The sequence below is a fragment of the Poromitra crassiceps genome (assembly GCF_964638095.1).
Source record: "Poromitra crassiceps genome assembly, chromosome: 8".
NCBI classification, from domain to species: domain Eukaryota; kingdom Metazoa; phylum Chordata; class Actinopteri; order Beryciformes; family Melamphaidae; genus Poromitra; species Poromitra crassiceps.
The window spans coordinates 31,221,355-31,234,285 of record NC_139629.1 but is presented as its reverse complement, the minus strand read 5'-3'; the positions used below and the strand labels follow the sequence as shown (position 1 = coordinate 31,234,285).

General features: G+C 45.4%; 1 protein-coding gene across 1 annotated transcript in view; it reads right to left on the bottom strand.

Moving 5' to 3' along the window:
• The window catches only part of epha5 (EPH receptor A5), a gene marked incomplete at both ends in the record, with an annotated part of 204,562 nt that overhangs the window by 36,579 nt on the left and 155,052 nt on the right, over positions 1-12,931 (bottom strand). The window contains 5 exons of the mRNA XM_083641694.1: positions 614-755; positions 2,910-2,977; positions 4,458-4,519; positions 5,068-5,253; positions 7,072-7,197. Coding sequence (XP_083497820.1) covers positions 614-755; positions 2,910-2,977; positions 4,458-4,519; positions 5,068-5,253; positions 7,072-7,197 — 584 coding nt within the window. The remainder of the gene's footprint in view (positions 1-613; positions 756-2,909; positions 2,978-4,457; positions 4,520-5,067; positions 5,254-7,071; positions 7,198-12,931) is intronic.

Sequence of the window (12,931 nt, the reverse complement as noted above, 5' to 3'; positions counted from 1 at the left end):
AGGACATAGCACGTGGGAGGATCACGCTATTCCAACGAGTTCCCCTCCCTCCGAACAGGCGCCCCTAACGACCAGAGGAGGAACCACATCAGCAACCAGGATATTGCATGTTTTGGTGAAGGGGTTCCTATATGAAGGAAACCCCCAGGAGGCACGGGGAGAACATGCAAACTCCACACAGAAAGGCCCCTTTTGACGACCCCACCCGGGCGGTGGGCACTCGAGGACATGCGGACGGGCACGCACTCCTTCAGCGCTCACAGCGTCCCAGGTGGGAATCGAACCCAGGACCTTCTAGCTGTGAGGCGACAGCGCTTACCACTGCACCACCATGCCCCAAAACAGTCATTCTTCTACATTATATAAATGTCTTGCAAATGAAATCATGAAGTAGCAATTGATCAATGTGCTAAGGAAAGGACACCTGCTGGTCCACAGACCCCACATTGAGAACCACAGCTCTATACAGACACAACATACACTTTCCCCTACAGTAACATCTCTCTCTCTCTCTCTCTCTCTCGCACGCACGCACGCGCGCACACACACACACACACACACACACACACACACACACACACTCTCTCTCTCTCTCTCTCTCTCTCTCTCCTACCCGTGTGGTGTATGCAGCTTCGGGGTCATCCTCCAGGACTCTGGACAGGCCGAAGTCAGAGACCTTGCTCACCAGGTTGCTGTTGACCAGGATGTTACGAGCTGCCAGGTCGCGGTGGACGTAGCCCATGTCAGACAGGTACCTGCGTTCACCAACACACAGGAGCCAATCACACACGCTGTAGCAAAATCCAGAACACACAGGAGCCAATCACACACGCTGTTGCAAAATCCAGGTGAAACCAGTTAGGTGTTAAACTGTTGCGCCCTGCATTCAGATGCCAAACAACTTACAAACACATGAAATCATTTGACATGTTGGTTATTATGATAATATAATGTCTTATTAGTTTATGCTGCGACTCCACTTGAGTAGCTTTCCAAAAAAGTCCTTATTTATCTTCTGTTCCTTTATGCAGTCCGTCAGTTCAGCCTCTGTCTGAAACGCTCTGTTTGACTCTTTAGCTGACAGCAGAAACTACTGGGAAATAGAGTGGAACACTAGTGTCAAACAAATGTTAATATCTCAAAAAACTAGACATCGCATCGCTTACATTTTGACATTTTGAGCGAGAGCAGAAGTAGCTGAAGGATTTGATGTATAATATAGAGTATGCAGTGTTAAAGTGGTGTGAACTGTCACAGTTTTAAAAGGTGTGAATTTATAAAAAGTACTGCCTGTAAAGTTGGGTAGAGTGAATTGTGACATCATGCACTCAAGGCTGGTTCTATAGGATCTCATTGGTTGGGTATGGTTTGAACAGTGACCATATAAGCCTTAGGTAATCAGGGTCTATCTGACATCACCTAGACCCTGTGTTCTCATTCAACTCTCGCAATTCTTTTCTAATGGGGATAACATCGGATGAATGAATGAATGAATGAATGAATGGATGAATGGTTTATTTTTGGTCATGCATTATAATGAACAATAAACAAAATGTAACCATTTGTGTGAGTAACTTTCCCATGTTTACCTCATTATTTGAAACTTTGGCCATGTTTAATATGAACATCCAACATTGTAACAGTATATATATGACACAAAATATGGACAAGCATAATAGGTCCGCTTTAACACTTCAAGTGTCAAGCTTGATTTCAAAGGCTTTGGCTCCAGCTCCAGTTCCATGAAGAAGTGAATCATTAGTTTATCTGTACTCTATGAAGAAGTGAATCATTAGTTTATCTGTTCTCTATGAAGAAGTGAATCATTAGTTTATCTGTACTCTATGAAGAAGTGAATCATTAGTTTATCTGTACTCTATGAAGAAGTGAATCATTGGTTTATCTGTACTCTATGAAGAAGTGAATCATTAGTTTATCTGTACTCTATGAAGAAGTGAATCATTAGTTTATCTGTACTCTATGAAGAAGTGAATCATTAGTTTATCTGTACTCTATGAAGAAGTGAATCATTAGTTTATCTGTACTCTATGAAGAAGTGAATCATTAGTTTATCTGTACTCTATGAAGAAGTGAATCATTAGTTTATCTGTACTCTATGAAGAAGTGAATCATCATTAGTTTATCTGTACTCTATGAAGAAGTGAATCATTAGTTTATCTGTACTCTATGAAGAAGTGAATCATTAGTTTATCTGTACTCTATGAAGAAGTGAATCATTAGTTTATCTGTACTCTATGAAGAAGTGAATCATTGGTTTATCTGTACTCTATGAAGAAGTGAATCATTAGTTTATCTGTACTCTATGAAGAAGTGAATCATTAGTTTATCTGTACTCTATGAAGAAGTGAATCATTAGTTTATCTGTACTCTATGAAGAAGTGAATCATTAGTTTATCTGTACTCTATGAAGAAGTGAATCATTAGTTTATCTGTACTCTATGAAGAAGTGAATCATTAGTTTATCTGTACTCTATGAAGAAGTGAATCATTAGTTTATCTGTACTCTATGAAGAAGTGAATCATTAGTTTATCTGTACTCTATGAAGAAGTGAATCATTAGTTTATCTGTACTCTATGAAGAAGTGAATCATTAGTTTATCTGTACTCTATGAAGAAGTGAATCATTAGTTTATCTGTACTCTATGAAGAAGTGAATCATTAGTTTATCTGTACTCTATGAAGAAGTGAATCATTAGTTTATCTGTACTCTATGGTATTTCAGATGTGGCAATTTATTTTTGTTTGATCCTATTTTATTGCTTATACTTTATGTATTAGTTTGGGTTCCATGTGTGCATATGCGTGTGTGTGTGTGTGTGTGTGTGTGTGTGTGTGTGTGTGTGTGTGTGCGTGTATGTGTGTGTGTGTGTGTGTGTGTGTGTGTGTACCTCATGCCAGATGCGATGCCACGCAGCATACCAACCAGCTGGATTACAGTAAACTGTCCATCATTTTTCTACAGAGGAAAGGAAAAACACAAAAAATCAATCAACATGTTGTCAGTCATTTGTTTTGGCTTTCCTAGTTTATTAGTGGAGAGTGACAGGAACGATGAGGGAGAGAGAATATGACGTTTGACAAAGGTCTGAGGTTGGATCAAATCCACAACACTTTGTTGCCTTGATATTTCAGCGGAGACAATGTCAAATCTATGATGTAGCCTACGTACGAACAACATCTTCTTCTAAGGGTCCATGATGATAGTTCAGGAGGAAGGAGCTCCATATCCCATTGATCCAGTCTACCCACAGTGGTGCTCCTCCACTGCACACACACTCTTGTTGTGCCCTTACTCATAGTAAAGGCTGGTCTCTCTCTCTCTCTCTCTCTCTCTCTCTCTCTCTCTCTGACCTGACCCCCTCCCTCACTGCTGTACTGAATGATATGACTTGCTTTCTCTCCATTAGCCATGTGCTACAGGGGTTCTCCTCTCCACCTCATGCAGCATTGAACCTCGTCTGCCAACTCATTTGCATCTCATCCTCATCTGAGACACAGACACTATTCGCTATCATCAAATTCTGCAAATTCAACAGTTTGATTCAGGCCACCAATTTATATTTATGATTGAACAGAATAAATCAATCCACAAGCTATTAATGCTAAGCTGTGAAAAATGCTAGCTTATCTGTAAAGAGGAGACTCGTGGGTACCCATTGAACCAATATTAATTCAGATAAATTGAACAGAGAGGTCAAGGGACCCCTTTGAAATAGTTTTCCCTCGCCCAAATTTAACCTCCGTTTGGAGCATTATTGCCGACCCCCCTTGCCGACAAGCTAGCATATTATGCTAGCAATGGATGCCTTAAGGTCTCCTTGTTTCTAGCAGGATCTCCACTGTAGCTTTACAAATGGCCCTGCTACAGCCATTTGATTGCCCCCGAAAATCAGGAGTGTTGGCAGACCACCCGCGGCCCATCTGCAGTACCTCCACGGCCCACTAGTGGGGGGAATCACTGCTCTAAAGCAATGCCCCTTCTGGTGTAACACAGTTCAGTTGTTTGGGATGGCAGCCAGCTGGGAGTGGAAATTCAAAGTGGCTGTTTGATGACAGTTTGGGAGGAAAACGGTCTACTACTGACCCCCTTTCTCCACAGTGGTGTACCTCTATTACACACAGCTCTCCTAAATCTCTTCGCCCCTGAAGAAACATCCAATGTGTTCAATTTCCAACAAATAGCATTTCGCCACCTTGCATCCCACAACCTCCCTATTCTGCTCACAAACTTAGATCATCAACACCTCAACGTGACATTCATTCAAGTCCAGTGGCTGTTTCAGCACCGTGATTGACAGCTGACTCCACTTCCTCATGGTGAAGCCCAATGTGTTGCAAAAATGATTATTTATATAACATCATACATTCGTCTTACTCTTTATCCACTGTCTATTTCCTACAATCATCCTCTCCTCCTCCTCTTCCTCGTCTCCTACCTTGAGGAAGGTGTCGAGTGATCCATTCTCCATGTATTCAGTAATGATCATCACTGGCTTGCCTGAGAAACAAAATATGACAACTCACTTAATAACTTACGATTCATAAAAAATAAAAAAACAGCACACATGAAGAATAATCAAATCTAATGATATTGAACTGATTAAATAGAGGCGGAAGCTGGTGACTTGGTTTGAGCAAACATAATATTACAAAATGTAGCTTGGACTAAAATGCTGGTGCGTAAAAAGTTGGCAAGTGGAAAATAGTCTCATTAGAATATTGCTGACAAATCAGTAGGCAAGACACCTTTTGATGCTATAGGAAGAAAACTAGACAGTTGCCATCAATATTAGTAGCCCCATTGCATTGCAATTAAAAATTCCAGTCAATATTTTGTGAATTCTAATAAGTGACCTTTGACATTATCAGGGGGAGGAGAAAAAATGATCTTCTAATATAAACTAGTTACAGCGATAAACTAAAGAACTATAGAACTGACAATTCATTTAATGTATACGTGAAAGTAAATCCTACATGCAGCATCTTCAGTTCACTCAATCTTACACCAAAAACAAAACGCACGGAAATGACAAGCTGCTGACTTACTCTTGGTGACCACGCCCTCCAGGTGGATGATGTTCGGGTGGTCAAACTGGCCCATGATAGAGGCCTCCCACAGGAAGTCTCGTCTCTGCTGTTCGGTGTAGCCCGCCTTCAGGGTCTTGATGGCCACCTGGATCTCTCTTTTCCCCGGCAGCCTCAGCGGCCCGCTGCACACCTCCCCGAACTCACCTGAGGCAGAGGGACAAATCTCCACTGTGACCTCCACATCTGAGTCCAACCTGGCCTCAAGCTCAGCTCATTTTTTTTCAAAGCTAAGCAAACACAAGTATGGCTTTTTGTGAGGCCTAAGCTAGAGGCCTAAGCCTAAAGTTCGAGAGGGTGGCTAAAAAATGGATACACTAACGTTACTCAGTAACAGGAAAGATTATGCACGAGTCCCAAATCTCAAGTCCGCGTCAAGTCTCAAGTCTTTTGAGGACGAGTCTCAAGTCACTGTGTGTGCGAGTTTGGTGCGACTCGAGTCCAAGTCGAAAGTCCAAGTCCCGATCTCTGGAGTTCACTAATAACAGTATTGATCCATAGTATGATTGATTGATTTGAAACACAAAACATATCCATTTCAACCTATAACATCTCTGAAGTGGACACTAATGGACACTTTTCTTTTTCTTTTAAATAATTAAACCATGATTAAAAACCTATTTATAATTATGCGGTTTAGATTTAGTATTGCCATAATATCAAACTTTTGATTTCTGTAGCAATATCAGGCCAACCAACAGCTGCTCAAACTTTAGAGTATTTTACTTGAACCATGGGCAGGCCCGCCGCACCCCATTACGCAGAGTACGCATCATGTGACTGAGGGCACCAAAAATTTTTTTTTTTTTTTTTTTTTTTTTTGGTGCCCTCAGTCAGGCCACTCACTGAACAGCAGGCCAGGCGCCGCCTACTGGTTTACTAGTGGTTTTATTACTTTATTCAGGGTTAAAGTGGGTGCATCTCATTGTAAAATTGGACTCGGCCCAAATTGGGCTTCAGACGGCCCAAATTGGGCTTCAAGCGGCCCAAATCTGGCTTCAACCGGCCCAAATCTGGCTTCAACTGGCCCAAATCTGGCTTCAAACGACCCAAATCGGGCTTCAGATGGTCCAAATCTGGCTTCAAACAGCCCAAATTGGGCTTCAAACGGCCCAAATTGGGCTTCAAACAGCCCAAATTTTTCGCCACCGCCCTTCGGACGCCAGCACGCACGTCGGCCTGTATCGGCCTGGCCTACTTGGTATCTAATGCCCGGCCTGAATTATGATCCCAGTCCGCCCCTGCTTGCATGTACAGTTTAACAATCACTTGTTTGCTGACATGTACAGTAATTCTAACAATTGTTTGTTTCCCACATGTAATGAAATGTGAGATACACTAGTATCGTTCATAATTAATGATTTTGCAGTCTTTCGTTTGACAGTTATTGAAAGTTTTACGGGGGGGGGGAAGGCACCACAAAACAATTACGCTTAGGGCACCCAAATGGCCAGCAGCGGCCCTGACCATGGGCCTGTTTGGCTCAACAAATGTACAGCAGTGGATTAGATCGCGTCATAATCAGTGTCATTTTGAGATGTTTTACGCAGGCCACAAGCTGCCCGGTAGCCTATAGAGAGCCAAAGTCGACGTCACTGCCTGCTTCAACATGCGTACCAGAGCCCTTTCATCCGCCATTTATTTTTTCATAAACATTTCAGTAGAACGCTTATACAAATAGTTTTACTTAGTCAAACGATTCAGCTATATTTAGAGTCAGGAGAGACCATAGAACATTTTGGACCAAAAACAACACAAAAACGCAATATTTATTTCATTATTTTACGTTTTGGTCCGAGTGAACTGTTCTACACTCTCTCCTGTTTCTAAATATAGCTGAATCATTTGGTTTGCTTAAGTAAAACTATTTTTATCGGCATTTCACAAAAAGGTTTCTGGTATGCATGCTATAGCAGGAAGTGATGTCAACTTTGGCTCTCTATTGATGCTCAGTACCGAACTCACCGGCTCCGATGATCCTTTCTATGGAGATGAAGGAGACGTCGATCTCCTGGGTGAATTCGTGCACTGCCTGGTTGGGGTCCTCATAGGTGAGGGGGTCGATGTAGGTACGCACCCCGGGGAACTTTACTGCGGACACACATATAAGCAGTTATTACTGTAGCATTCATATGCCATTTAACATTTTAAAAATAGACATGTGATGGCCTCCTTTTATCCAAATTGCCTTAAGCCCCAAACGCACAGGGAGCGAAACTTGAGTTTCTGCCCCTATAGCGCACTGCAAGCATCAGATCTGAAATGATGTATATTACATTACATTACATTACGTCATTTGGCAGACGCTTTTATCCAGATCCATCAGTGTTTTGGGGGAAAGGCCACAAATTTATATGTAGGCAGGCACAATGACCAATGAAAAAAAGTTGTTATACCGTAGTTTTGAGCCCCTGTCATTCAGAGGCTGTTGGATCATCCTACCTGTCTGCTGTGCAGAGCGGGAGAAAAAAAAAGGATGCGCTGCAGGAGAAAATGATGCAATCATTCTGTCCCAACTTTCACCAATCTAATCTCATCATGACATCCAGGGATAGGTTATATTTTGCTAGCCGATACGTTTAGAACATTATTCTCACTTTGATCAGATTTTGGGCCTGTCTGATTCTCAAGTGAACGAGCAATACACATAAAAATATTATGCATAATGACTAACTGCTGTATCGTCCAGTAAGAGGCACGTCCGCCTCCAGGTTTTGGAAACTCCGTCTCCCACAAAGAACAACTTCAGGCCATGGCTGCTGGCTATGCTACTCCTAGCAAGCTATCGCTAATCACAATGGCAGCCGGAGTGTGCCCCTGAGTGATGTCACTTCACCGATAAGGACACTGGGAAATGTAGTCCCATCGCTGAGTTTCTTCATTAAAACAAAGCCAAGCCAGGGCTGTCGGCTACTGCTGCTAGCAGCTAACGTTAGATAGCATCAACGTCAGGTGTGCGGGGGCCCTCCTGAGTGACGTCACCTCACCGACAAGGACGCTGGGAAATGGAGTTGCCTGCGTTGTCCTAAAGTTGAGTATTCAATCAAGCATATATCATCATTTCATGTAGCCTGGTGGATAAGCTACTAAGTTGGCATGTTGATCTGTTTGCTAACAGATTGATTTCGGCAATATCACCGATGTTTACTGGCAGGTATTCATCACCACAATGCTGGCATGATGTAGCCTAACTCTCATTCTGCTATATTATCTCGTGCCTCTAGCTGAGCCCCGGTGCACTCTGGTGGCGTTCTATTGTAACTACATCAATGCAAATCACTCAGTGGGTGGTGCACAGCTCAATTTCAGCGATTAAGTTGGAAATGCTTGATCTTAACCATCACGTTCAGGAATATGCTTTATCAATATACTTATTGGAAGTGCTTGATTTTCATAAATTGTTTTTTCAAATGAAACTTTGAAAATAACTTCTGCCTATAAAAGGATAGATATGGATAAAGTGCCTCGTTATGTATTCGGGAAATTAGTAAGCATTAAATAATTCTGATCAAACCATTTAATCAAAGTAATATGAAGCAGCTGGTAAAATATAAAGTAAGGACTTGCATCATTGCTGCGGGTATAAGGGATAAGCTTTATTTTCACATTGAATTTACAGTAACAATTAAGATGTGTCGATATAGTCTTGAGTCCGTAAAATTTGGTTGGTACTTTTTATATTATTATTATTATAAAAAAAAAAAAAAAAAAAAGCTGCATGAACCTTTGGTGAGAAATATTTGAGGATTATCGAGTTCACTAATCTCTCAGCTTCAGCCAAGTTCTTGTAAGGATGATTGCCTAAGCATATGTGCGGCTGAATTTCACGCGACATCTTGGGACGGCCAGTCTGTTATAGAGTTTCTTGTCTGGTGAGTCCTCCTCCCTGAGGAGTATGAACAAGATATTCAACAACAAAGCTAGCGGCTAGTCCATTCTGCCAGAACACATTCATGTTGAGGATGGCTCCTCTCCTTGCTATTGTTTACTAGTTACATCATGGCATGCTGTCATGAAGGTCAAAGCCGGTAAAGTAACGGACATCTATAGGCCATTGTTTGGCCAGCATACGTTAACGTTAGAAGGGAGTCTGCTGGATAGGATAAAACAGTGGAATTTCTCAGATAACCATCTTGGTTTAAGTTAATCATGACTCTGCCGCTGACCTCTATCCTTAGTTCTTTCATGTATGTTTAATCATTGAAGACAGCTGTCAATCAGGAGGAAGTCAAGCGTGTTTTGGGGGATTGATTTTATTTGACATAATTAAATATTCCATTGCTGTCCCAACCAGTGACAAAATACTAATTTCTTATTCACTTTATTTTTAAACAGACAGGGATGCTAAAGGCTCAACTGTTATCTCTCAAACTAATACTTGATCTGTCTATCCTCTAAGATTCATACCGCATGAGATCCTGACGTGGGGCAGGATTAACTCTGTTCCTGACTTGAGTTCGAAGGGAAGGCGACCCCCGCCGCCGTCTCCTCTGCAAATGATGAGGACTCCCTCGTCAGCTGCTCTCTCCACTCCTGCACTGGCACGTCTACCTCTGCAGCTGAGATGTCTCAGCATCTATTCTCAAAGCAATGGGACATTGGTCTTCTGCACCATTCAAACGTCATATTCGGTCAATGACATCTCGGCTCAACAGGCCATGAGCACTAAACCTGAGGAGACAGCCATTATGTTAATTGCTGCATTGGACAGTGGTTGGCTGTGTTCATTGTACTGACGCATTCCGCAACCTCCATCCGGCAGCCGACCCGTCTCCAATGCCGCTTCCCCCGTTCTCGGCCCTCACCCTCTCATGAGTCCGGACCCACGTCCTAGGCCCCCGGCACTCCATCACGATCCCCGCCTCACCCAGCTACTCCACGCCGCTCAGTCCTACATCAGGGGGGGGGCTGGCCAGCTCCACAGCCAGAGCCTACGACGGCGCCTTCATCTCACCCCACCATCTCATGACAAGAACCTGGTTCACTCTTCACCTCAAGCGGATCCTCCAGATGTGCGACCTCCCAGCGGAGCACTATTCCGGCCACTCCTTCAGGATCGGCGCGGCCACATCAGCCGCCGCGCAAGGGGTGTCCTCCGCCTCCCTGCAACAGATGGGCCGCTGGTCCTCGTCAGCCTAGTGTTCTACGTGTCGAGCAGCCTGTGAATGTTCTAGGTGCCGAGCAGCCTGCAAGTGTTCCGGGTGTCGAGCAGCCCGTAGTCTCCCCACTAATTCAGACCCCAGTGGACTACTCGAAGTGTTCTAGGTGCTGAGCAGCCTGCAAGTGTTCCAGGTGCCGAGCAGCCTGTAGTCAGGGGGGGGGCTCAATCCAAATCCCAAAACCGAGGGGGCTCAATCCAAATCTCAACACTGAGGCAGCATCACTAATTCAGACCTCAATAGACGACTCGAAGTGTTCTAGGTGTCGAGCAGCCTGCAAGTGTTCCAGGTGTCGAGCAGCCTGAAGTCACATAACTAATTCAGCAAGACCTCAGTAGACGACTCGAAGTGTTCTAGGTGCCGAGCAGCCTGCAAGTGTTCTAGGTGTCGAGCAGCCTGTAGTCACATAACTAATTCAGCATCACTAATTCAGACCTCAGTAGACTACCCAAAGTGTTCTAGGTGTCGAGCAGCCTGCCAATGTTCTAGGTGTCGAGCAGCCTGCAAGTGTTCTAGGTGTCGAGCAGCCTGTAGTCTCCCCACTAATTCAGACCCCAGTAATCTACTCGAAGTGTTCTAGGTGCCGAGCGGTCTGCAAGTGTTCTGGGTGCCGAGCAGCCCGCAGTCAGTTTGGGGGGGGTTCAACGCCGAACTATGCCAACGCCGAATTATGCCGGACTGGTCGATCATCCCGCACCCGCGCATCGCGGCGGCCTCGCCCGGTCGATAGGTTCCGTAAGTCGCCGCGCTGCCGAGCCAACCGGTCGGCGACAAGCGTCGCCTTCCGCCCAGCGCCCGCTGTATCGCGAGGCGAGCAGACCGGTTGGCCTTTCAACGCCGAACTAGGCCAACGCCGAATTATGCCGGACTGGTCGATCGTCCCGCGCCCGCGCATCGCGGCGGCCTCGCCCGGTCGACGGTTTCCGTAAGTCGCCGTGCTGCCGAGCCAACCGGTCGGCGACAAGCGTCGCCTTCCGCCCAGCGCCCGCTGTATCGCGAGGCGAGCAGACCGGTTGGCCTTTCGGTTTCTCTCTTTTGGGGGGTTCCCTATTCTAGCCCGGGCAGATGCCCTCCCGCCTCAAGAAGAGAGGCATCTTGCCACGGAGTCACTACGCCAAAGAATCAGTTGCCATGCTACCACGCCATCAGAATTAATGCCATACCGCTTCAGGCCATGAATCTCATCACCATGCCATACTTTAATAAAGCTTGCTGATTAACCTTACCCTCTGGTCTCTCATGATTGAAATGATGGTCTCGACCTAGTTTCAAGATGAAGACCAGACACGCTGCCACACGCCACACGTAAACTAGTGACATAGCGACCTCATCATCACATGTAATCCTAGCGTGACGACAAGTGCAGTAATCCCAGCGTGACGTTCGCGTGACGCACTTGCCTAGGTGACACCTTTAACGTCGTCAGTGCAGTAATCCCAGAGTGACGTCCGCGTGACGCACTTGCCTAAGTGACGGCGTTAATGTCGTCAGTGCCGAGGCTATGACGCGGCAGTATTTATAGCCACGCCGGGCGCACCACCGTCCTTGTTCCCTGTCCTCTGGCCGCTGCACTGAGTGATCTAATTCCTTCTCTGGAAGCCGCGTTTCACCCCACCCACCTCCCCAGTCCACCACCAATGTATTGACTCCCGAAGAATCCCCTACGGGGGGGGGTTCCCTATTCTAGCCCGGGCAGATGCCCTCCCGCCTCAAGAAGAGAGGCATCTTGCCACGGAGTCACTACACCAAAGAATCAGTTGCCATGCTGCCACGCCATCAGAATTAATGCCATACCGCTTCAGGCCATGAATCTCATCGCCATGCCATACTTTAATAAAGCTTGCTGATTAACCTTACCCTCTGGTCTCTCATGATTGAAATGATGGTCTCGACCTAGTTTCAAGATGAAGACCAGACACGCTGCCACACGCCACACGTAAACTAGTGACATAGCGACCTCATCATCACATGTAATCCTAGCGTGACGACAAGTGCAGTAATCCCAGCGTGACGTTCGCGTGACGCACTTGCCTAGGTGACACCTTTAACGTCGTCAGTGCAGTAATCCCAGAGTGACGTCCGCGTGACGCACTTGCCTAAGTGACGGCGTTAATGTCGTCAGTGCCGAGGCTATGACGCGGCAGTATTTATAGCCACGCCGGGCGCACCACCGTCCTTGTTCCCTGTCCTCTGGCCGCTGCACTGAGTGATCTAATTCCTTCTCTGGAAGCCGCGTTTCACCCCACCCACCTCCCCAGTCCACCACCAATGTATTGACTCCCGAAGAATCCCCTACGGGGGGGGGGTTCCCTATTCTAGCCCGGGCAGATGCCCTCCCGCCTCAAGAAGAGAGGCATCTTGCCACGGAGTCACTACGCCAAAGAATCAGTTGCCATGCTGCCACGCCATCAGAATTAATGCCATACCGCTTCAGGCCATGAATCTCATCGCCATGCCATACTTTAATAAAGCTTGCTGATTAACCTTACCCTCTGGTCTCTCATGATTGAAACTGCTGTAGCATGTAGCCTACACGTATATAATATGATGTATAATGACTAACTGCTGTAGCATATAGCCTACACGTATTTAATATGATGTATAATGACACTGCTGTAGCATATAGCCTACACGTATATAATATGATGTATAATGACTAACTGCTG